This window comes from Pongo pygmaeus, chromosome 8 (assembly GCF_028885625.2).
Source record: "Pongo pygmaeus isolate AG05252 chromosome 8, NHGRI_mPonPyg2-v2.0_pri, whole genome shotgun sequence".
Classification (NCBI taxonomy): Eukaryota; Metazoa; Chordata; class Mammalia; order Primates; family Hominidae; genus Pongo; species Pongo pygmaeus.
The window spans coordinates 74,136,995-74,161,279 of record NC_072381.2 but is presented as its reverse complement, the minus strand read 5'-3'; the positions used below and the strand labels follow the sequence as shown (position 1 = coordinate 74,161,279).

The 24,285-nt window shown below is 41.9% G+C and overlaps 1 protein-coding gene across 3 annotated transcripts in view; it reads right to left on the bottom strand.

Annotated features, from left to right (window-relative positions):
• The window catches only part of DNA2 (DNA replication helicase/nuclease 2), a 58,035-nt gene that overhangs the window by 11,590 nt on the left and 22,160 nt on the right, over window positions 1-24,285 (bottom strand). For 2 of the 3 annotated variants that reach the window (XM_054436654.2, XM_063670547.1), the window contains 9 exons: window positions 22,794-23,013; window positions 18,947-19,064; window positions 17,613-17,775; window positions 15,611-15,805; window positions 9,692-9,922; window positions 5,085-5,201; window positions 4,897-5,006; window positions 4,553-4,662; window positions 3,125-3,349 (listed from right to left, as the gene is read on the bottom strand). In XM_054436654.2, coding sequence (XP_054292629.1) covers window positions 3,125-3,349; window positions 4,553-4,662; window positions 4,897-5,006; window positions 5,085-5,201; window positions 9,692-9,922; window positions 15,611-15,805; window positions 17,613-17,775; window positions 18,947-19,064; window positions 22,794-23,013 — 1,489 coding nt within the window. The remainder of the gene's footprint in view (window positions 1-3,124; window positions 3,350-4,552; window positions 4,663-4,896; window positions 5,007-5,084; window positions 5,202-9,691; window positions 9,923-15,610; window positions 15,806-17,612; window positions 17,776-18,946; window positions 19,065-22,793; window positions 23,014-24,285) is intronic. The other variant, XM_063670548.1, reaches the window with a different exon arrangement.

Genomic DNA, 24,285 nt, shown 5'->3' with positions numbered 1-24,285 from the left:
CATGATCTGCCCGCCTCAGCCTCCCAAATCTTCCTCTGTCACCTAGGCTGGAGTGCAATGGCCCGATCTTGGCTCACTGTAACCTCTGCCTCCCAGGTTCGAATGGTTCTCATGCCTCAGCTTCCCAAGTAGCTGGGACTACAGGCATGCACTACCATGCCTGGTTAATTTTTTGTATTTTTATTAGAGACAGGGTTTCGCTGTGGTGGCCAGGCTGGTCTTGAACTCCTGGCCTCAAATGATTCACCCATCTTGGCCTCCCAAAGTGCTGGGATTACAGGTGTGAGACACAGCGCCTGGCCTGGTATTCTGTTTTTTGGGTTTTTGGGGTTTTTTTGGGTTTTTTTTGGAATTATGAAGCATTTCCCATTTTTATTTATAAAATTATTAATTAAAGTTGCAAAAGTAGATTTACAGAGCCTCAGGTAACAAAACAGGAAATGAAATGTTCCAGAGATGGCTGGGCGCAGTGTCTCACGCCTGTAATCCCAGCACTTTGGGAGGCTGAGGTGGGCAGATCACCTGAGGTCAGAAGTTTGAGAGCAGCCTGGCCAACACAGCGAAGCCTCATCTCTACTAAAAATACAAAAATTAGCCAGGCACGGTGGCTCATGCCTGTAGTCCCAGCTACTTGAAAGGCTGAGGCAGGAGAATCACTTGAACCTGGGAGGCAGAGGTTGCAATAAGTGGAGATCACACCACTGCACTCCAGCCTGGGTGACACAGTAAGAGTCCATCTCAAAAAATAAATAAATAGGCCAGGCGCAGTGGCTCACACCTGTAATCCCAGCACTTTGAGAGGCCGAGGCGGGCGGATCACAAGGTCGGGAGATCGAGACCATCCTGGCTAACACAGTGAAACCCCGTCTCTACTAAAAAAATACAAAAAATTAGCCGGGCGTGGTGGCGGGCACCTGTAGTCCCAGCTACTTGGGAGGCTGAGGCAGGAGAATAGCGTGAACCTGGGAGGCGGAGCTTGCAGTGAGCCGAGATGGCGCCACTGCACTCCAGCCTGGGGGACAAAGCGAGACTCTGTTTCAAAAAAAAAAAAAATTGTATCGCCACCAAATAATGAGGAGATCACTCATACATGTGAAATGTTCCTGCTTAGAAAAACAGTTTGGCAGATTAAAAAAGAAAAATGAACATGCAACTACCAATCAATAAAGAAATTGTACTACTGGGAATTTATCCCAGGGAAATGAAGACTTATGTTACGCAGAAACCTGTAACATGAGTGTTTACAGCAGCTTTATTCACAATATCCAAAAACTGGAAACAATCCAGATTTTCAGAGGATGAATGGTTAAACACAATGCAGCACATCCAGGCTATGGAAAAATACTCGGCAACAAAAAGGAACAAACTATTAATACGTACAACTATCTAGGGGAAGCTCTGGACCAATCCGAAAAGGCTACTGCATTTACTTAACATTCTCAAACGACCAAATTATCGAAATGGAGATCAGAGTCTCAGAGTCATGGCTGTCAGAGGTTAAAGAGGGGTAAGGCAGGAGAGTGGATACAACTATAAAAGTGCAACATGAGGAATCTTGTGGTAATAGAATAGGGACTGTATCAATGTCAACATCCTGGGTGTGACATTGTACTACAGACTTGCAAGATGTCACCACTGGATAAAGGGGACACAGGCTCTCTCTAGTATTTCTTACAACTGCATGTGAATCTACAGTTACCTCAAAATAAAATGTTTAATTTAATAAAAATATTAACCAGATATACATCTTAGCCAGTTCTAGATTTATCAGTAACAGGGACAGATATTAGACAAAAATATGCTAGCGTTAGACAAAGGAGGTAAAGGAACAATCTATTAAATCTAATTTTTGGGAAATTTTTTAAAGACAAAAATATCAGTTAAGCCAGGCACTATAGCCATGCCCATAATCCCAGCTATTTGGTGGAAGGTTCAATCAAAAAAAAAAAAGAAAAAGCCAGGCACAGTAGTTCACGCCTATAATCCCAGCATTTTGGGAGGCCGAGGCAGGAGGATAACCTGAGATTGGGAGTGTGAGACCAGCCTGACCAACATGGAGAAACCCCGTCTCTACTAAAAATACAAAATTAGCAGGACGTGGTCACGCATGCCTGTAATCCCAGCTACTTAGGAGGCTGAAGCAGGAGAATCGCTTGAACCTGGGAGGCAGAGGCTGCGGTGAGCTGAGATGGCGCCACTGCACTCCAGCCCGGGCAACAAGAGCAAAACTCCGTCTCAAAAAAAAAAAAAATTAGTCGGGCGTGGTGGCGGGTGCCTGTAGTCCCAGCTACTCGGTAGGCTGAGGCAGGAAAATGGTGTGAACCCGGGAGGCGAAGCTTGCAGTGAGCCAAGATCGCACCACTGCACTCCAGCCTGGGTGACAGAGCGAGACTCCGTCTCAAAAAAAAAAAAAAAAAAGAAAAAAAAATCAGTTAAGAACTCTCAGTACAAATAAACATGAAATAACAAAATAAAATAAAAATTAGGTTCTGTATAAAAGCCTAGAGATAGTTATCACAAGACTATTAAGTACCATTGTTTCTAATTCAAACTTACTAAAAAACCCGGATTTTTTTTTTTTTTTTTTTGAGCCAGAGTCTCACATTGTCACCTAGGCTGGAGTGCAGTGGCGCAATCTCGGCTCACTGCAACCTCCGCCTCCCAGGTTCAAGCGATTCTCCTTGCCTCAGCCTCCCAAGTAGCTGGAATTACCGGCGCCCACCACCACGCCCAGCTAATTTTTTTTTGTATTTTTAGTAGAGACAGGTTTTCACTATGTTGGCCAGGCTGGTCTTGAACTCTTGACCTCATGATCCGCCCACCTCGGCCTCCCAAAGTGCTGGGATTACAAGCGTGACCCATTGTGCCTGGCCGAAACCCTGATTATTAGTAGTTTCCTAGGATATTTGAAACTAGAAGAGAGCCCTAAATAATAAACCCAAAACCTTATTTCAGATCAGAAGGAAATAGCAAACTATAAGTTAATAAACTGGTCGTATAGTACATATTAATTAACCACGTGCAAATCCAGTCAATGTGACTAAATTTCCCAGAGTACAGTTTCTCCCCTCATTCTGGCTGTGGACATTAACTGTTAGTATTATTATACAATAATTGTGCTTACTTGACTATTGTAGAGTTCTTCTAGAAGAGCTAAGGATTTAATGGACTTTGATCTGCAAATTTCTTGCTCTGTAAATTGCTGGACAGCTGGATGAACCTTCTGAGTCTGACCCAAACGCAAAAATCCTATTTTAAACTTGGCTAACTTCAAAAGAATATTGTCAACAGCAGAGTGTGTATAGCTGGTCAACAAAACGCTAAAACCACAGGCGTAGAGAATTCTTACCTAATAATGGGTAAGAGAAAAAAGAAAAAACAGCCTTACTTTTAATTCCAGATAATTTTTAACATGTTTATAAACTTAACAAGAACCATATCCAAGAGCTGAGCCAAGTAAAAATTATGAAGCCAAAACATTTTACAAAAATTACATGACATTATTATATGTTATTAGCAATATGTCAATAATAATACATCATAGGCCAGGCATGGTGGCTTACGCTTGTAATCCCAGCACTTTGGGAGGCTGAGGCAAGTGGATCACTCAAACCCAGAAATTCAAGACTGGCCTGGGCAACAAAGTGAGATGCCATCTCTTTTTAAAAAATTCTTTTTTTAATTAGCCAGATGAGGTGGTGCGCCCCCGTGGTCCCAGCTACTTGGGAGGCTCAGGAACGAGGACTGTTTCAGCCCAGGAGGTTAAGACTGCATGAAGTGTGATCATGCCACTGCATTCCAACCTGGTCTCAAATACCAATCCCCCTGACTTGGACTCCTAAAGTGCTGGGATTACAGGCATGATCCACCTCGCCCGGCTCATGTAACAAGACTCCATCTCAAAAAAAAAAAAAAAAGAAAAAGAAAAAAGAAATTTACTGACATGAAAAAAAAAAATCCAAGAAAAATCTCTAACATCTTTTTTTTTTTAGGACGGAGTTTTGCTCTTGTTGCCCAGGTTGGAATGCAATGGCGTGATCTCAGCTCACTACAACCTCTGCCTCCTGGGTTCAAGTGATTCTCCTGCCTCAGCCTCCCAAGTAAAGCTAGGATTACAGGCGCATGCCACTACGCCCGGCTAATTTTTGCATTTTTAGTAGAGAGGTGGTTTCACCATGTTGGCCAGGCTGGTCTCGAACTCCTGACCTCAAGTGATCTGCCCGCCTTGGCCTCCTAAAGTGCTGGGATTACAGGCGTAAGCCACGACGCCCGGCCTCTAACATCATCTTTAAAGGGAAAGGAAAACATATAGTGATAAATATCACATACCACTAACGGAAAGAGATCTTAGAAAATTCTAAATGCGAGAAATCTACATGATTACAACTGTTTGTGCTTCAGCTTTACTATTTCTCGTCATTCTAAAAAGTTCATTTGAAACAAAGCCACTGAATTAAAATTCAGCCCTTTTGATATTAAATATTACATCCTCTGAACTGAGGAGAAGCTAATACAAATATTTTGTCTCTAAGCAGAAGAATAATAACCTTACGAGAGTACATATCGTAGTTGTTTTTCCTGTCCCAGGCATACCCACGATGAGTGTGTAGTCTTTTGAAAGAAGTACTTTTTTCATCGCTTGCCTCTGAGGCTTATTCAAACCTACATTTAAATTCAAAAATAACAGGAAAAAGAGTGTTGAATTTCAAAGGAAAAGTTAATTATTTTATAAGAAAAGCAGTCTCTATCCAAGTCTATTCTTCAATACAAAACCATTTCCAAAGAGTCTTGGTCTAAACATTGTAATTGCAAGTCTAATCAAGATATTAGACTACAGTATAAGTCAAATAGAAACAAGAAAAATTAATCAAAGCAGACGTGGTGATTTTAGCATACCCTTTAGAATGCACGCAACTGTATCCTTTGCATCATGTGGAAGAACAGAACTAAGATAGGATATAAACTGAGGTTCACGAAAGTCAATAATTAAATCTCGAAGTTTTTTGCTGAAAAGTGAAAAAGCACTTTTAGTAATATTCCTTAGAAAAGTGGAGTGAAATTCAAATTTGCTCATTGTTACAAACCTGACAAATGTGTTTTCCATCAATTTGGAAAGATTTCCTAATGGGGTATCTATATCACAATTTTTTTCTTCTTGGTCTAATCTGAACAAAGTTGATTCTGGAAGGACCGACAAGTTTCTAAAACAACAAAACAAATATACATGAATGTTTTCCATTTCGCATAGTCTATATAAGAAATATGCTGCTATCTGCTAAAAGAATTAATGGGCCAGAATAGATATTAAAATAGCTACCAGCCCTCAGTCACACTTGCCAATCAAGGACAGCATGAGGCCCTGGATTGGTGGGAAAAGGCAGAGGGAAAGGGAAGGTTCAAGGCACCAAGGTCAAAGCAATTAATAATAGGGAACCTGCAACATTTCCTGAAAATTCATTTACCCTTGCAATCGAACACAGGTTCACCATCCCCAGAGGGATCCTGAATGCATGGCTCTTCCTTCCTCTAACCTGGAGTGTAGTCTTCTTTTCTGTTACCTTCTCCCTGTCTTCTATCTGTCCCTTAAGCTCTGGTATTCCCTAGAGTCCCTTCCCTGGTTCATTGTACTACTCTTTCTCATTGTTTGCCCCAGGGTCCCAGGCCCTCACGTGCCTCCAAATTCCAAATTCCATCTTTAGGCCTGACCTCACACTCCTCTCCCACCTGGCTCCTCACCCAAGCTTTGGGTTTGGATATTTAGTAGGCAGTGAGATCTCTTCACTTAGCTAAACTCAGGCTGTGAAAGCACAGTACTTTCAAAGCAGAACTCCTCCTCATCCCTGCTGAACCTGATGCTCCTTCTCTGGTCCTGATCACAGTTAATGGCATTGGCATTTGCATTTGCGCTGCCATCTTGATCCTTCCCTCTCCCTCATCCTCTCCCCAACTCACATACCCAATCTGTATCCAAATGCCAGCCAATTTTACTTTCTAAATACTTCTCAAAGTCATTCCATTCTCGCTGCCAACACTACCCTGCCTCAGTTTCCTCTAGCCTGGGTCACTGCAACAGCTTCCAGGTTTGCTTTTAGTTTTTCTTCCTTTAATGAACTCAATTCTCTACACTGTAGCCAAAGGAAAATGCAAATCCAATGATTATCCACTCTTCTGTTTAAAACCTTTCAATACATCAGAATAAATAAAATCTAAACTTTTTTTTTGAGAGAGGGTCTTGTTCTATTGCCTAGGCTAGAGTGCAGTGGCATGATCATGGCTCACTGTAGCCTTGAACTCCTGGGCTCAAGCAAGTATCTCACCGCCGCCCCCTGAGTAGCCAGGACTACACGTGTACACCACCACACCTGGCTAATTTTTTAATTTTTTGGAGAGATGGGGGTCTCACTATGTGGCCCAGGATGGAAAACTTTTTAACGTGGTATATAAGACATTCTATGACCTGATCTCTCTAATTACTCTCTTCCTTATATTTTATATTCTAGAAATAACGTAATTACCTGCATTTTCCTGAATGCTCCATGTCACACTACATCACATGTTTGTGCAACAGGTTTGCCCAGTATAGTATGCTCTTCTCACACTGTTTCACCAGACTAATTTATTAATCCACAGGATGAAGATTCAGAATTAGCTCTTCGAAAAGGCTTCCCTTGGCCTGGCATGGTGGCTCACGCCTGTAATCCCAACACCTTGAGAAGCTGAGGCAGGAGGATCACTTGAGATCAGGAATTTGGGACCAGCCTGGCCAACATGGTAAAACCCTGTGTCTACTAAAAATATAAAAATTAGTCGGGCATGGTGGCACACGCCTATAATCCCAGCTACTCGGGAGGCTGAGGCAGGAGAATCGCTTGAGCCCGGGAGGCAGAGGCTGCAGTTAACTGAGATCGTGCTACTGCACTCCAGCCTGGGCGACAGTGAGACTGTCTCAAAAAAAAAAAAGCCTTCCCTGAGCCTCCTAAAATTGAATTAAATACCTCTCTTCTGTGTTCCTATCAATTTGAACACATATCATATTAGATTGAAAATAAGCTGGGTGTAGTAGCTCATGCCTATAATGCTAGCACTTCAGAAGGCCGAAGCAGGAGGATCACTTGAGCCCATGAGTTCAAGACCAGCCTGGGCAACGTAGTGAGACGCCCCATCTCTACAAAAAATTAAAAAATTAGCCGGGTGTGGTGGCATGCACCTGTGGTCCCAGCTATGCAGGAGGGTGAGGTAGAAGGACTGCTTGATCCCAGGAAGTCCAGGCTGCAGTGAACTGTGATCATGCCACTGTACTCCAGCCTGGGCTGGAGTGAGACCATGTGTCAAAAAAAAACAACAAAAAAAGAAAATATGTATGTCTACACGCAAGACTGTAAATTCCTCAAGGATTTGCAAAGTACTTAATACATGGTAGATACTAAATAAATACTGCAAAGGATACAAAAATCCGAGCAGACAACTGGAATATTGTGGATCACCATCCCATGTCATGACATCTAGACAAGGGGTGGTTATGACTCAACTAAGATTACTGATCAGCAGGGAACAAGCCTGGACATTTCCATTACAGTTACTCAGATGTCACTGAGTCCCAATTGCTGACCTCTATCCATTAAGAAATGGTCGGGCATGCCTGTATTAACTGTAAGAAATGCTGGAAAACACAATCCAGCTGACTGTGAAAGAAGAGGGAATATGGATTATTCGTGAATGTGGATATTGGTCTCTGCCACAATTTTTTTTTTCTTTAAGACAGGGTCTCACTCTGTCACTCAGGCTACGTACAGTGCAGAGGTGTGATCTCAGCTCACTGCAGCCTCAACTTCCTGGGCTCAACTGATTGTCCCACCCCGGCCTCCACAGTACCTGGGACTACAGACATGCACCACCTCCTAATTTTTGTATTTTTGGTAGAGACGAGGTTTTACTTACGTTGCCCAGGCTGGTCTCAAACTCCTGGGCTCAAGCGATATACCCACCTCAGCCTCCCAGTGTGCTAGGATTACAGGCGTGCACCACCTCGCCTGCCCAGATATTCCTATCAACTATTCTACTATTAATATTTTTATTTAGGCCAGGCATGGTGGCTCACTGGGTCCGGCCTAAATAAAAATATTAATAGTAGAATATATATACATATATATATATTTTTTTAGACAGAGTCTTGCTCTTGTTGCCCAGGCTGGAGTGCAGTGGCGCGATCTCGGCTCACTGAAACCTCTGCTTCCAGGTTCAAGCGATCCTCCTGCCTCAGCCTCCCGAGTAGCTGGGACTACAGGCGTGTGCGCTACCATGCCCAGCTATTTTTTTGTATTTTTAGTAGAGACGGGGTTTCACCGTGTTAGCCAGGATGGTCTTGATCTCCTGACCTTGTGATCTGCCCAACTCGGCCTCCCAAAATGCTGGGATTACAGACGTGAGCCACCACGCCCCACCTATATATTTTTATTTAAATCAGCCATTTTGTTGTAACTGAAATGGGTATACTTATATCACAACTGTAAATGGGAAAAATAAACATTTTTATTTAAAAAAGAAGAGAATAGTCAGTGCCCAGCATGCAAGGAGAAATAAGCATTATAGCTAACACAGGGTGGTATCTATGCTGTCTGCTATACATGTGGTTGTAAGAATTAGATAAGATTATGTCCACATCATCACTATGGAACATAATGTACTAAACAAAACTTTAGCAGTTTGGTAGTTTCTCAAAATGTTAAACATGAAATTAGCACATGACCCATGCCTAGGTAACTACAAAGAAAATGAAATATGTCTACCTAAAACTATGCATGTCAATGTTCATAGCAATATTAATCATTATAGCAAAAAAGTGGAAACAACTCAATGTCCATCAGCTGGTGAATGGATGAACAAAATGTGGTGTAACCACACAACAGAATATATTCAGCCATAAAAAAATGAGGGTCTCATATATGCTGAAATACGAATGAACTTAGCAAACATTAGGCTAAGTGAAAGAAGCAAGATACAAAAGGTCACATATTGTATGGTTCCACTTATATCATATATCCAGAATGGATGAATCCATACAGAAAGAAAGCCAATTTAGTGGTTGCCAGGGACTTCAGGGAGGAGAGAGTGGGAAGTGACTGCGTAATAGGAATGAGGTTTCCTTTTAGGGTGATAAAAGTGTCTTAGAAATAGACAGAAGTGATGGTTGCACAATATTGGGAATATACTAAATGCCACTCAATTATACACATTAAAAATGGTTAATGATCAATTTTGTTATATGAATTTTACCTCAATTTATTTAAAATAAAAAGAATGAAATGCTGATACATGTTATAACATGAAGATGAATTTCAAAAACAGCGTGCTGTGTGAAAAAACCCAGTCACCAAAGACCACATATTGCATGATTCTATTTATATGAGATGTCCAGAATGGGCAAATCTACAGAGACAGAAAGCGGTTAGTGGTTGCCTCGGGCTGGGGAAATCGGAGGAAAATGAGAAGTGACTACTAAAGGGTATAGGGCTTCTTCCTTGGGAGTTTCTTTTTGGGGTGATGAAAATACTCAAAGTTGATTGTGATGATGGCTGCACAACGCTGTGAATATACTAAAAACCAGTGAATTGTACATTTTAAATGGATGAACTACACAGATGTGAATTATATATTAATAAAGCTGTTATCAAAAAAAGTAACATTTCATTACCTGTCTAATAAACAAGTTACTGTTGTCATGTTAATCTCCTTCACATATCCTCTAGACAAAGCAAACAGTGACCTTTCTTCTCCACTTACAATAACTCTGTCACCTGCCATTAGATTTGTGACAGGTATGGCACCATGTTTATGTTGGAAATTATGTAAATATTGCCCATCACAAACTATCTTTACATGTTCCATTCTAATCAGGTTTCCAATGCAACTGCCACTCTTCTCCCTATGAAAAGACCAAAGAGAAAAAACTTCTGTTTATATTACATACGTAAGTATTGTGTCTGCATTTTCCTACAACTTACTTGGTCATCTGACTCCTAAAAATTATTATTGAGGCCGGGTGTGGTGGCTCACGCCTGTAATCCCAACACTCCAGGAGGCCAAGGCGGGTGGATTACCTGAGGTCAGAAGTTCAAGACCAGCATGGCCAACATGGCCAACATGGTGAAACCCCATCTCTACTAAAAAAAAAAATACAAAAAATTAGCCAGGTGTGGTGGTGCTTGCCCGTAATCCCAGCCACTCAGGAGGCTGAGGCAGGAGAATCACTTGAACCCGGGAGGTGAAAGTTGCATTGAGCCAAGATCTCACCATTGCTCAACAACCTGGGTAACAAGAGCAAAACTACCTCTCAAGAAAAAACAAAAACAAAAACAAAAAGACTAATATTGAGCCTGTCATTTTTACATTTTCCACAACCTACAGTAAAATGTTAGAAATGTTAAGTAAACATTCTATTAGTTTCTGGGGTGTTTTGAGACACCCTCCGACCCCCACCCCCTTCAAGCCATTCTCATGCCTCAGTCTCCTGAGTAGCTGGGATTACAGGCATACACCACCACACCAAGCTAATTTTTTATATTTTTAGTAGAGACAGGGTTTCACCATGTTGGCCAGGCTGGTTTCAAACCCCTGGCATCAAGTGACCCACCGGCCTCAGCCTCCCAAAGTGCTGGGATTACAGGCCTGAGGTACCATGCTCGGCCCTCTACTAGTTTTAAATGAATTGCTCAACAACAGTCTTGCAAGAAAGTGCTAGGGATCGCCCCACCCTTGTTGCACCCACAGGCTGGGATCTCCAAAAACGGTGTTTTAGCACTTTGATCCCTGAAGGGTAGATACCCCCGCTTCTTGGGCTGATACATATAATACCATTACAGAAAACGAACCATAATAACCTGCTCCCAAATGCAATATAAAAAAAATTATAGCCAGGCGCGGTGGCTCACGCCTGTAACCCTAGCACTTTGGGAGGTCGAGGTAGACAGATCATCTAAGGTCAGGAGTTCGAGACCAGCCTGACCAACATGGAGAAACCCTGTCTCTACTAAAAATACAAAATTAGCCAGGCATGGTGGCACATGCCTGTAATCCCAGCTACTCGGGAGGCAGAGGCAGGAGAATCGCTTGAACCTGGGAGGCAGAGGTTGCGGTGAGCCGAGATCACGCCATTGCACTCTAGCCTGGGCAACAAGAGTGAAACTCCGTCTCAAAAACAAACAAACAAAAAATTTTAAATATCTCCTGCAGCACTACTAAATAACATGCAATCTCAGAGGCTTATTAGTATTTATATATGTATGACAGATTCGCTACATATATGCAGTCTAACTACAATTAAATAAACTTTCTCCACAGCAATGTTATCTTGTGTTAAAGTCTAATATTAGGGAAAAAAATGATCCAGTTGTTTCTGAAGTCATGTTATTAATATTCATTCTGGGCCGGGCGCCGTGACTCATGCCTGTAATCCCAGCAATTTGGGAGGCTGAGGTGGGACGACCTGAGGTCGGGAGTTCAAGACCAGCCTGACCAAAATGGAGAAACCCCATCTCTACTAAAAATACAAAATTAGCCAGGCATGGTGGCAAGCACCTGTAATCCCAGCTATTCAGGAGGCTGAGGCAGAAGAATCACTTGAACCCGGGAGGTGGAGGCTGCAGTGAGCTGAGATCATGCCATTGCACTCCAGCCTGGGCAACAGAGCAAGAATCTGTCCAAAAAAAAAAAAAAATTCATTCTGGAAAGAAAAAAATGAACTAAAACAATTTAAGTTTTACATAAAAAAAATCTGAGGCCAAGTGTAGTGGCTCACACCTGTAATCTCAGCACTTTGGGAGGCTGAGGTGGGCGGATCACGTGAGGTTGAGAGTTCAAGACCAGCCTGACCAACATGGAGAAACCCCATCCCTACTAAAAATACAAAATTAGCCGGCTGTGGTGGTGCATGCCTGTAATCCCAGCTACTCGGGAGGCTGGGGCAGGAGAATCGCTTGAACCTCAGAGGCGAAGGTTGTGGTGAGCCAAGATTGCAACATTACTCTCCAGCCTGGGGAACATGAGCAAAACTCTGTCTCAAAAAAAGAAAAAAAAATTTTGAGGCCCGGTGCAGGGGCTAACGCTTGTAATCCCAGCACTCTGGGAGGCCAAGGCAGCTGGATCACCACGAGGTCAGGAGATCAAGACCATCCTGGCTAACACGGTGAAACCCCATCTCTACTAAAAATACAAAAAATAGCCAGGTGCTGTGGCTCACACCTGTAATCCCAGCACTTTGGGAGGCCGAGGCATGTGGATCATCTGAGGTTGGGAGTTCAAGACCAGCCTGACCAACATGGAGAAACCCCATCTCTACTAAAAATACAAAATTAGCCTGGTGTGGTGGCCCATGCCTGTAATCCCAGTTTACTCGGGAGGCTGAGGCAGGAGAATGGCTTGAACTCGGGAAGAGGAGGTTTCAGTGAGCCAAGATTGTGCCATTGCACTCCAGTCTGAGCAACAAGAGCAAAGTTCCGTCTCAAAAAAAAAAAAAAAATAGCTGGACGTGGTGGCACGCGCCTGTAGTCCCAGCTACTCGGGAGGCTGAGGCAGGAGAATCATTTAAACCCAGGAGGCAGAGGTTGCATGAGCTGAGACCGTGCCACTGCACTCCAGCCTGGGCGACTGAGCGAGATTCCATCTCAAAAAAGAAAAAAAAAATTTTTGGCTGGGTGCAGTGGCTCACGCCTGTAATCCCAGCACTTTGGGAGGCTGAGGTGGGCAGACTGCTTGTGGCCAGGAGTTCGAGACTAGCCTGGCCAACATGTCAAAACCCCGTCTCTACTAAAAATACAAAAATTAGCTGGGCGTGGTGGCACGTGCCTGTAAACCCAGCTTCTTGGGAGGCTGAGGCATGAGAATTACTGGAACCCAGGAGGCAGAGGTTGCAGTGGGTCAAGACACTCCAGCCTGGGTGACAGAGTAAGACTTTTTTATTTTTTATTTTTTTTTTATTTTTTTGAGACGGAGTCTCTCTGTTGACTAGGCTGGAGTACGGTGGCGCAATCTTGGCTCACTGTAAGCTCTGCCTCCCGGGTTCATGGGATTCTCCTGCCTCAGCCTCGGGAGTAGCTGGGACTACAGGTACCTGCCACCATACCCGGCTAATATTTTGTATTTTTAGTAGAGATGGGATTTCATTGTGTTAGCCAGCATGGTCTCAATATCCTGACCTCATGATCTGCCCCCCTCGGCCTCCCAAAGTGCTGGGATTACAGGCGTGAGCCACCGTGCCCGGCCCAGAGCAAGACTTTGTCTAAAAAAAAAAAAGTTTTACATACCACAAAAGGCCTGAGATTAAAAAAATGAAAGCAATTAAATTTTACATAAATTTTACATATGTATAGTATACTCACTACACATATGCAGTCTATCCACAATTACACAAACTTTCTCCACACAATGTTTCCTTGTGTTAAAGTCTAATATTAGGGAAATAATGATCCAATTATTTCTAAAGTCACATGATTAATACTCATTCTGCAAAGAAAAAATGAAGCTAAAGCAATGAAATTTTACATAAAGAAAAATACTATGCAAAGATAAATTCTAGGCCAGGCATAGTGGCTTATACCTATAATCTCAACACTTTGGGAAGCCAAAGTGGGAGGATCACTTGAGCTCAGGAAGTTAAGATTATGCTGGGCAACATAGCAAGACCCTGTTTCTATAATAACATAAAATAAAATAAAACAAAAAAATTAGCCATGGCACAGTGGCTCACAGCTGTAATACCAGCACTTTGGGTGGTCAAGATGGGAGGATCACTTGAGGCCAGGAGTTCAAGACCAGCCTGGGCCATATAGCAAGACCCCATTCCTAAAAAAAAAAAAAGCCAAGTTTGGTGGTGCACACCTATGGTTCTAGCTACTCAGGAGGTTGAGGCAGGAGGACTGTGAACTTTATCCCAGAAGTTCGAGGCTACAGTGAGCCATGATTGCACCATTATACTCCAGCCAGGGCAGCAGAGTGTGACCCTGTCTCTTAAAAAAAAAAAAAAAAAAAAGAAAAATTCTAACTTTACAGGTGACATATTATTATTATTTTTTTAAATGAATCCCACAAGGACTATGAAATGGACCTTTAGAAAATTTGCATCTGTATCAAAAGTTACTGAAAATATAAACATTTAAAATACGAGTATTTAGACCAGGCAAGGTGGCTCACGCCTGTAATCCCATCACTTTGGGAGGCTGAGGTGGGTGGATCACTAAGTCAGGAGTTCAAGACCAGCCTGGCCAAGATGGTGAAACCCTGTCTCTACTAAAATTACAAAAATTAGCTGGGCACAGTGGCAGGCGCCTGTAATGCCAGCTACTTGGAGGCTGAGGCAGGAGAATAGCTTGAATCCAGACAGCAGAGGTTGCAGTGAGCTGACATCGTGCCACTGCACTCCAGCCTGGGTGACAGAGTGAGATTCCATCTCAAAAAAAAAAAAGCGAGTATTTAAAAAGTCAAGTAAATATCACATTAATTTGCATTATACCAATATATACAATATATAACAATTCACTTTAAGATATACTCAAGTTTATAATGTTATCACCGATGAAAAAGTATATACTGAAAACTTTTAACAGGATTTAAAATAATTTTTTTTTTTTTTTTGAGTCAAGGTCTGGCTCTATCACCCAGGCTGGAGTGCAGTGGTGTGATCTCAGCTCACTGCAACCTTCACCTCTGGCTCAAGCCATCCTCCCACCTCATCCTGGGACTACAGGCATGCACGACCACACCTAGGTAATTTTTGTATTTTTTGTAGAGACAGGGTTTTGCCATGTTGCCCAGGCTGGTCTCAAACTGGTGAGCTCAAGCAAACCACCTGCTTCGGCATTCCAAAGTGCTGGGATTACAGGCATGACACACTGCCCTGACAAAAGTAATTTTTTTTTTTTTTTTTTTTTTTTTTTTTTTGAGACAGAGTCTCGCTCTGTCACCCAGGCTGGAGTGCAGTGGTGCGATGTTGGCTTACTGTAACCTCCGCCTCCCGGGTTCAAGCAATTCTTCTGCCTCAGTCTCCCGAGTAGCTGGGATTACAGGCACCCGCCACCAGGCCCGGCTAATTTTTTGTTTTTGTTTTTTTGTGACAGTTTTGCTCTTGTTGCCCAGGCTGGAGTGCAATGGCAGGATCTTGGTTGACTACAGCCTCCACCTTCCCAGGTTCAAGCGATTCTCCTGCCTCAGTCTCCCAAGTAGCTGGGATTACAGGCATCCACCACCACGCCCGGCTAATTTTTGTATTTTTAGTAAAGATGGGGTTTCGCCATGTTGGCCAGGCTGGTCTCACACTCTTGACCTCAGGTGATCCACCCACCTCGGCCTCCCAAAGAAAAGTAATTTTAAAACAAGATTTCTTGAGGCGTATTTAGTCTACTGAAACTATATTACTAACTAGCAATGATTGCAGCACATAGGATACACAGGAATGGTGCTCTTCTTAGAAACAATTGAGAGCCATCTGCAGTTGTCATGAATAAATGAAATCGCGTATCTATAACATGCTTCATAACCTGTATTTGTCATAAATTCCAAACGCCACCTCATTCACTAATCCAAACTACTGAAATCTTACTGTACTAAATGGACTACTTACATTTCCGAAGCAGGCATTAGCCAGATATTTTGGTGATTCTTTTTATTATCCTTCGATTGTGACTCCAGGGTTAACATTAGACACCAAAGGCTGAAATATTCTAAGTGTGTTTGCTTCAGATGCTGGGTTTCTTCTTCTATTTTGGGCAGCATCACAATTGGGACTGAACTACCATCCATCTGTTGTTCAACTGCTCTAAATATAAAGTTCCAAGTTAGAGATGCTTATAAACCATTTCCCTGGCTGGGTACGAAGTGAGATAATTCCAAAATAAGAACACATATATGATCATCATCATAACTCATAACCATAGCCCCTAATGTTCCTTAAAAGTCATTTAAACATAAGCCATATGGCTTTTTATAAAACAAAATGTGTGAGAAACTCAATACTGCATTATTTTATCTTCAGTGACTATCCCCCAAACAACTCAGGTTGGGTAAACCCTAATCTTCATTCTCGTATGCAACAAGTTTTGGCTTTTAATACAACTTCATTTCTCAAAAATCATAATATTTGTACACCCAGCTCAGTGACGTAAGTACACATAAAAACATGGAGAATCATTTGGATTTTGCTTAATACCAGATTAAAATATTTTCTATAGAAACAAACATGCTATAGGACAGCATACAAAACACTGACGATAAACATAAGATTTCAAAGAAATATGCTCAGACTTCCTACGGTTCACAGTCCTCTGCCATTAAGAGATCCCTTGAAAAAATACCTTAAAGAGTATTTATGTGAGGCTGAGCGCAGAGGCTCACGCCTGTAACTCTAGTATTTTGGGAGGCTGAGGGAGGTGGATTGACTGAGCTCAGGAGTTCAAGACCAGCCTGGGCAACACACGGTGAAACCCCATCTCTACTAAAATACAAAAAATTAGCCAGGTGTGGTGGCGGACGCCTGTAGTCCCAGCTACTCGAGAGGCTGAGGCAGGAGAATTGCTTGAACCTAGGAGGTGGAGGTTGCAGTGAGCCAAGATTGTGCCACTGCACTCCAGCCCAGGCAACAGAGCAAGATTCTGTCACAAAAAAAAAAAGTATTTCGGCATAGTGCAGTGGCTCAAGCCTATAATCCCAGCACTTTGGGAGGCCAAGGCAGGCAGATCACTTGAGGTCAGGAGTTCAAGACCAGCCTGGCCAACATGGTGAAACCCTATCTCTATTAAAAATACAAAAAATTGCTGGGCGCAGTGGCTCATGCCTGTAATCCCAGCACTTTGGGAGGCCGAGGTGGGCGGATCACAAGGTCAAGAGATCGAGACCATCCTGGCCAACATGGTGAAACCCTGTCTCTACTAAAAATACAAAAATTAGCTGGGTGTGGTGGCGAGCGCCTATAGTCCCAGCTATTCGGGAAGCTGAGGCAGGAGAATCGCTTGAACTAGGGAGGCGGAGGTTGCAGTGAGCCGAGATCATGCCACTGCACTCAGCCCTGGTGACAGAGTAAGACTGTCTCAAAAAAATAAATAAATAAATAAAATACAAATAAATAAATAAAAATACAAAAAATTAGCTGGGCGTGGTGGCTCACACCTGTAATCCCAGCACTTCGGGAGACTGAGATGGTCAGATCATCTGAGTTCGGAAGTTGGAGACCAGCCTGCCCAACACGGTGAAACCTCTTCTCTACTAAAAATACAAAATTAGCCGGGAATGGTAGCAGATGCCTGTAATCCCAGCTACTCGGGAGGTTGAAGCAGGAGAATCGCTTGAACCCAAGAGGCAGAGGTTGTGGTGAGCCGAGATTGCACCATTGCACTCCAGCCTGGGCAACAAGAGCAAAAAGTCCGTCTCAAAAAAAAAAAAAAAGAAAAGAAAGAAAGTACTGTGTTTTTTTTTTTCTATTATCTTAATTTTAGAAATAATATGAAGGAAAATATAAAGGAAAAATAACTAAAATGATGTTATCAATGCTGGTCTGGCCACCAATGTTAAACATATTTAGTTGAGTTCATACTCAACTAGAAATAATGCCTCTGATAGACAATATTTACCTGCTATAAAGAGCACAATTGCCAATTTGTGAACAATATTTACAAGTTTTCTCTTCTTCAATTATTTGTGGCAAAGAAGCAAGCTGTGTCTTCTGTCTAGTAGCAGATTTGCTAATACGGTGAAACAATGAGAATGCCATCTGGTTTCTTAGCTTTAATAATTCTATGAAAAAAAGGTGAATGTCTTTTTAAGAGTTAAATAAAGTTTATCATGTCTTTTTCAGTATATATGTAAAACTTTCAGATTTAAAAACATTTTAGGGCCGGGAACAATGGCTTACGCCTGTAATCCCAACACTTGGGGAGGCCGAGGTGGGCGGATCACCAGAGGTCAGGGGTTCAAGACTAGCCTAACCAACATGGTGAAACTCCGTCTCTACTAAAAATACACAATTAGCTGGGATTGGTGGCGCATGACTGTATTACAGCTAATCAGGAGGCTGAGGCAGGAGAATCACTTGAACCTGGGAGGCGGAGATTGCAGGGAGCTGAGATCGCACCATTGCACTCCAGCCTGGGTAACAAGAGCAAAACTCGGTCTCAAAAAAATAAATAAATAAATAAATAAAATAAAAATAAAAACATTTTGAAAAGGAGAAAACAGTATTCATATTTCCCACTATACTAGAATAACAACATTTTGGTACATTTCCTTTAAGTTTCTGTTCACTTGATAAATTCTTTAAACTATATATTTCATAACTAGTAAGCATTGTGAAGTTGGTATTAGCTGAATACTGAGGATAAATACAGCTATCTAGAATATCTTTAATATAAAATAGAAAGTTTGAAATAAAGTTTTGCATAATAAAATTTTAAAAGATTAATAATGTTTTCAACTATAGAGTATATTATTAAAATTCTTTTAAAAAAATACCACAATTGGCCAGGTACAGTGGCTCATGCCTGTAATCCCAGCACTTTCAGAGACCAAGGCGGGCAGATCACTTGAGGCCAAGAGTTCAAGACCAGCCTGGCCAACATGGAGAAACCCCATCTCTACTAAAAGTAAAACTAGCCAGGCATGGTGGCACATGCCTGTAATCCCAGCTACTCAGGAGACTGAGGCAGGAGAATCGATTCAACCCAGAAGGTGGAGGTTGCAGTGAGCCAAGATTGTGCCACTTCACTCCAGCCTGGGCAACAGAGTGAGACTCTATCTCAAAAAATAAAAACAAAAACACATACATACAAAACAACTACAAAAAAAGCCCACAGCTACAAATTATAACCTAATAAGTGCTGTGAGTAGATTGTCAGGTATAAATATGTATCACCAGAAGCTGAAGTTGGGTGTGGGCAACGAAGTAAAACTAAAAAAAAAATGGCTCAACCTCTTTTATCTAGATGGTTGGCAGGCACAGGGTACATCTGACCAGTCTTCAGGTAGAGAAGCAAGCCAGCCTCTGGATCAGCTCTTCTCTCTTGGCTTAGTAGAGTGTACAGAACAACCTGTGCAAACATTGACATTTGCTCAAACAAAACTATAACTTCTTGTATTTCCCTACATTGTCTTGCAACCAACACATACTTTTAAACTCAAAAGATCAATAAAGTTATTTCTATTTAATAAGTAACATGAGCCAAACTGGTAAAGATAACACAACAAATCTGATGTCAAACATTTAATCCAGGCCAGGCATGGTGGCTCAGGCCTGCAATCCCAACACTTTGGAAGGCCAAGGCAGGCGGATCGCTTGAGCCCAGGAGTTTGAGACCAGCCTGGGCAATATAGTGATACCAACTGATAGCCATTATGTTAAGCAAAAAAAGCCAGACACAGAAAACTTTGTATGTTCTCACTTACCTGTGGGAGCAAAAAATTAAAACAATTGAATTCATGGAGACAGATAGTAGAAGGTTGGTTACCAGGGGCTGGGAACAATAGTGAGGGTGGTGGGGGGGAGAAGTGGGGATGGTTAATGGGTACCAAGAAAAAAAAAAGAGTAATGAATAAGACAGTATTTGCTAGCACAACAGAGTGACTATAGTCAAAAATAATTTAACTGTGCATTTTAAAATCACTAAAGGAGTATCCCTGGGTTATTTGTAACACAAATAATAAATGTTTGAGGGGATGGATACCACATTTACTATGTTATGATTATTACGTACTGCATGCCTGTATTAAAATATCTCATGTAATCCATGAATGTATACACCTACCAAGTACCCACAAAAATTTAAAAGCATAAAAACAAAAACATAGTGAGATCCCCATTTCTACAAAAAGAGATGTATGTAAAAAAATTTAAAAATTACCCGGGCACGGCTGGGCGTGGTGGCTCATGACTATACTCCCAGCACTTTGGAAGGCCAAGGTGGGCAGATTACTTGAGGTCAGGAGTTCGAGACCAGCCTGGCCAACATAGTAAAACCCTGTCTCTACTAAAAATACAAAAATTAGCCAGGTGTGATGGCACATGCTTGTAATCCAGCTACTTGAGAGGCTAAGGCAGGAGAATTTTTTGAACCCGGGAGGTGGAGGTTGCACTGAGTCGAGATCGTGCCACTGGACTCTAGCCTGGGGGACGGAAGGAGACTTCACTTCAAAAAAAAAAAAAAAAAAATTAGCCAGGCATGGTGATATGCGTCCATAGTCCCAGCTACTCAGGAGGCTGAGATGGGAGGATTGATTGACCCTGGGAAGTAAAGGCTGCAGTGAGCCGAGACCGTGCCACTACATCCCAGCCTGGGTAACAGAGGGAGACTATCTTAAAATAAAAAAATGAAAAGGCCGAGCGTAGTGGCTCACGCCAGTAATCCCAGCACTTTGAGAGGCCGAGGTGGGCGGATCACGAGGTCAGGAGATCGAGACCATCCTGGCTAATAAGGTGAAACCCCGTCTCTACTAAAAATACAAAAAAATTAGCCGGGCGTGGTGGTGGGCACCTGTAGTCCCAGCTACTCGGGAGGCTGAGGCAGAATGGCATGAACCCAGGAGGCAGAGCTTGCAGTGAGCCGAGCTTGCGCCACTGCACTCTAGCCTGGGTGACAGCAAGACTCTGTCTCAAAAAAAAATAATAATTTAATTTACACAAAACAAACATAGTTCATGCTTCTCAGTTTTACTTAGATAACCAAGAATTCTATAGAGAATTTTCTTAGAAAGCAAATATTTAGATATCCAATAAATTGAAGAAGGAAATTAATCAAACTATGATTTACATTTTGAAGTTAACAGTCTGTAGACACTATTTTCTCCATTTAAAATAAACGAACCAAAACAAAAATGATTATCATTTACATGATAGCTACTGTGACAAATAATACTAACTCTACAGAGTTTGTTTCTCCAGAGCATGAAATGTCATTAACCACCTTAGGTTTCATGAAATTCTCAGAGAAACCATCTAAGACAAGTTAAAAATAGTCCTTTTAGCTCATGTAACAGCTTTAGCTGCAAGTCAACATAGCAAGACCCCATCTAAAAAAAGCTTTCTTAAACCTTTTATTATCAAAATTAAAAAGTCAAATCCTTTAAGTAGGGAACCTTATTTTTTTCCTCATACCCAACATAATAATGAACTATCATAATTAATTTTTCAATGTCTTGTCTCGTGCATAATATGCAATATAAATTCCAACTTTTTTTAAGCCTTGTTCTAGCAAATTTCCTCATATTTTTCAATACAAGAATTACTACTTTACTCTTAAAATTTTCTTGCACTTCTTGCAAAAATAAAATCTCCGATTGAACAAAATTAAATACAGTAATATTCTTTGCCTTGAAGCAATGGTGAATTAGAGCAACAATCTCAATGGAAAAAGATCTTGGAATCTAGATCACTTAAGATATTGAAAAGCTTTTATTTATTTACTTATTTTTGAGATGGAGTCTGGCTCTGTCACCCCAGCTGGGGTGCAGTGGCGCAATCTCAGCTCACTACAACCTCTGCCTCTCTAGTTTGAGCAATTCTCAGCCCCCCGAGTAGCTGGGACTACAGGCATGTGCCACCACACCAGGCGTGTGTGTGTGTGTGTGTGTGTGTGTGTGTGTGTGTGTGTGTGTGTGTGTGTGTGTGTGTGTGTGTGTGTGTGTGTGTGTGTGTGTGTGTGTGTGTGTGTGTGTGTGTGTGTGTGTGTGTGTGTGTGTGTGTGTGTGTGTGTGTGTGTGTGTGTGTGTGTAGTAGAGATGGGGTTTCACCATGTTGGCCAGGCTGGTCTCAGACTCCCGACCTCAAGTGATCCACCCACCTTAGCCTCCCAAAGTACTGGGATTACAGGCGTGAGCCACTGTGCTGGCCTGAAATGCTTTTATATTTATCTCCTGTTTAGCATTATAAAGTGATTTCATTCAAACTTGTGATTTTAAAAATCAATTAAAAATTTTCAGTCTCATATACACAAAATACATTCCTTCTGACCTTTGACTTCAAAAACAAGCCTTTCTTCTATTGGCATAATTTTCCTTCCTCCAGAGGGTTATAATTTAGCCAAGTATGTAAGTTTGTAATTTCAGTTATTTCTGTATTATCAAAGTAAAAAGTTCAAGTCTTTAAAAAGGGGAAACACTTTTTCTTCCACTTCCAACATCTACAGACAACCTAATAATAGGTGAAACAAAGTTACCCTACTTTTCATTCCCAAATGTAAAGCTCTTGTGAAAACCTTCAATATTTCATACACAATTAATAGCAAAAGGCTGGGTACAGTGGCTCACGCCTGTAGTTCCAGCACTTTGGGAGGCTGAGGTGGGAGTATCAGGTGAGGTCGCGAGTTCGAGACCAGGCTGGGCAACATGGCAAAACTCGATTTCTACAAAAAATACAAAAATTAGTCAGGCATAAGGCCGGGTGCGGTGGCTCATGCCTGTAATCCCAGCACTTTGGGGGTCTGAGGAAGGCAGATCACGAGGTCAGGAGTTCGAGACCAGCCTAACCAACATAGTGAAACCCGTCTCTACTAAAAATACAAAAAATTAGCTGGGCATGGTGGTGAGGGCCTGTAATCCCAGCTACTCAGGAGGCTGAGGCAGGAGAATCGCTTGAATCCGGGAGGCAGAGGTTACAATGAGCTGAGATCACACCATTGCACTCCAGCCTGGCGTGAACCCGGGAGGTGGAGATTGCAGTGAGCCAAGACCGCGCCACTGCTCTCCAGCCTGGGCGACAGAACAAGACTCTGTCTCAAAAAAAAAAAAAAGTATAAAACAGACAATTTTCTTATTAACATATATACCTGACTACGGTGTTCAATAGAATTTGATTCTTTGCCAGTTTTAAGTTCCAGTGGCATTATCTTGTATTTCGTTTTATACCCTCGATGTATTTTCACACCAACTGTAACATCTATTTTGCCTTTCAATCCAAACCTAGGGGACCAAATGCTTTCTTCAATATCCATTGGTTTCACGACTTCAATGTTACATGTTGAATTATCCTTACTATTATCACTTGGCCTGAAAAAAAAAAAAGCACAAAAACACTTAATTAGAACACTTAGCTCATTTCACATCTGCTGGCTCTGACTGTCTATTACACACAGAGAACGTGGGGAGGGGAAAGGGTCTACCTACCTTTACAGCAGTGATTTTCAAACTGTGGTCCCTGGACCAGTAGCAACAGCATCACCTGAGAACTTGCTATAAAAGTAAATCCTCAAGACCCACTCCAAACCTACTCAAACAGAAACTCTAGGGGTGAGGCCTAGCAATCTGTTTAATCAACCCTCCACAATTTTGATGCATGCTCAAGTTTAAGAACCACTCTTCTACGGGCTCTGCTCATGAAATTTAGTCTTTCTCAGTATTTATCATCTGTTCCTTTCAGTCATTCCTACTATATCTTCTTAACTCAGGCCCTTATTTTCTCAGGCCTAGATTACAACAGTCTTGCTACTTAAATTGCTAGAGCCACAATTCCAATCTGAGTATTATGATATACAATTATTATGCAAATTAGTATGTAATGGCTTGCATGTGGTTGCACCCTAAGCAATGAGAGATGTATTCCTTCACATAACACTAGATTACACTGATTAAGAATGAGCTGTCTGCTGGGCCTGGTGGCTCATGCTAAGGCAGGCAGATCATTTGAGTTCAGGAGTTCAAGACCAGCCTGGCCAACATGGTGAAACCCTGTCTCGATTAAAAAAATACAAGAATTAGCCGGGCAGGGTGGCACATGCCTGTAATCCCAGCTACTAGGGAGGCTAAGGCAGGAGAATTGCTCGAACCCAGGAGGCGGAGGTTGCAGTGAGCCAAGATCGTGCCACTGCACTCCAACCTGAGTGACAGAACAAGACCCAGTCTCGGAAAAAAAAAAAAAAAAAAAAAAAAAAAAAGAAGAGCTATCTCCATCATCTATGAAGTCTGGGGCTCATTCACCCAACACTTCATCCACACATCCCCAGGTGACAATCTTCAAAGGAGCTCATGGTCACTTCCAAGTGTTTCATTTTCTTTACTTAATAACTGAACGAAACCATGTCTACCACTATCAATATTTAAAGTAAGTACTCAATTTTTTTTATTATAAGAGGTTCTGACTTTAATCTCTTAATTGGTAAATAACCCATGAGCACAGGAAGGAGAAAAAAAGGGAACATATAAATGTTGAAGGAATGAGAAGAGGTGGAAATAACTTACAAACCTCTCTTATCTAAGATTTACTCATTTTCAGAGCAGTTACAGTTATTCTGCAGAAAGATACGAGTTACCTCTTACTAATCC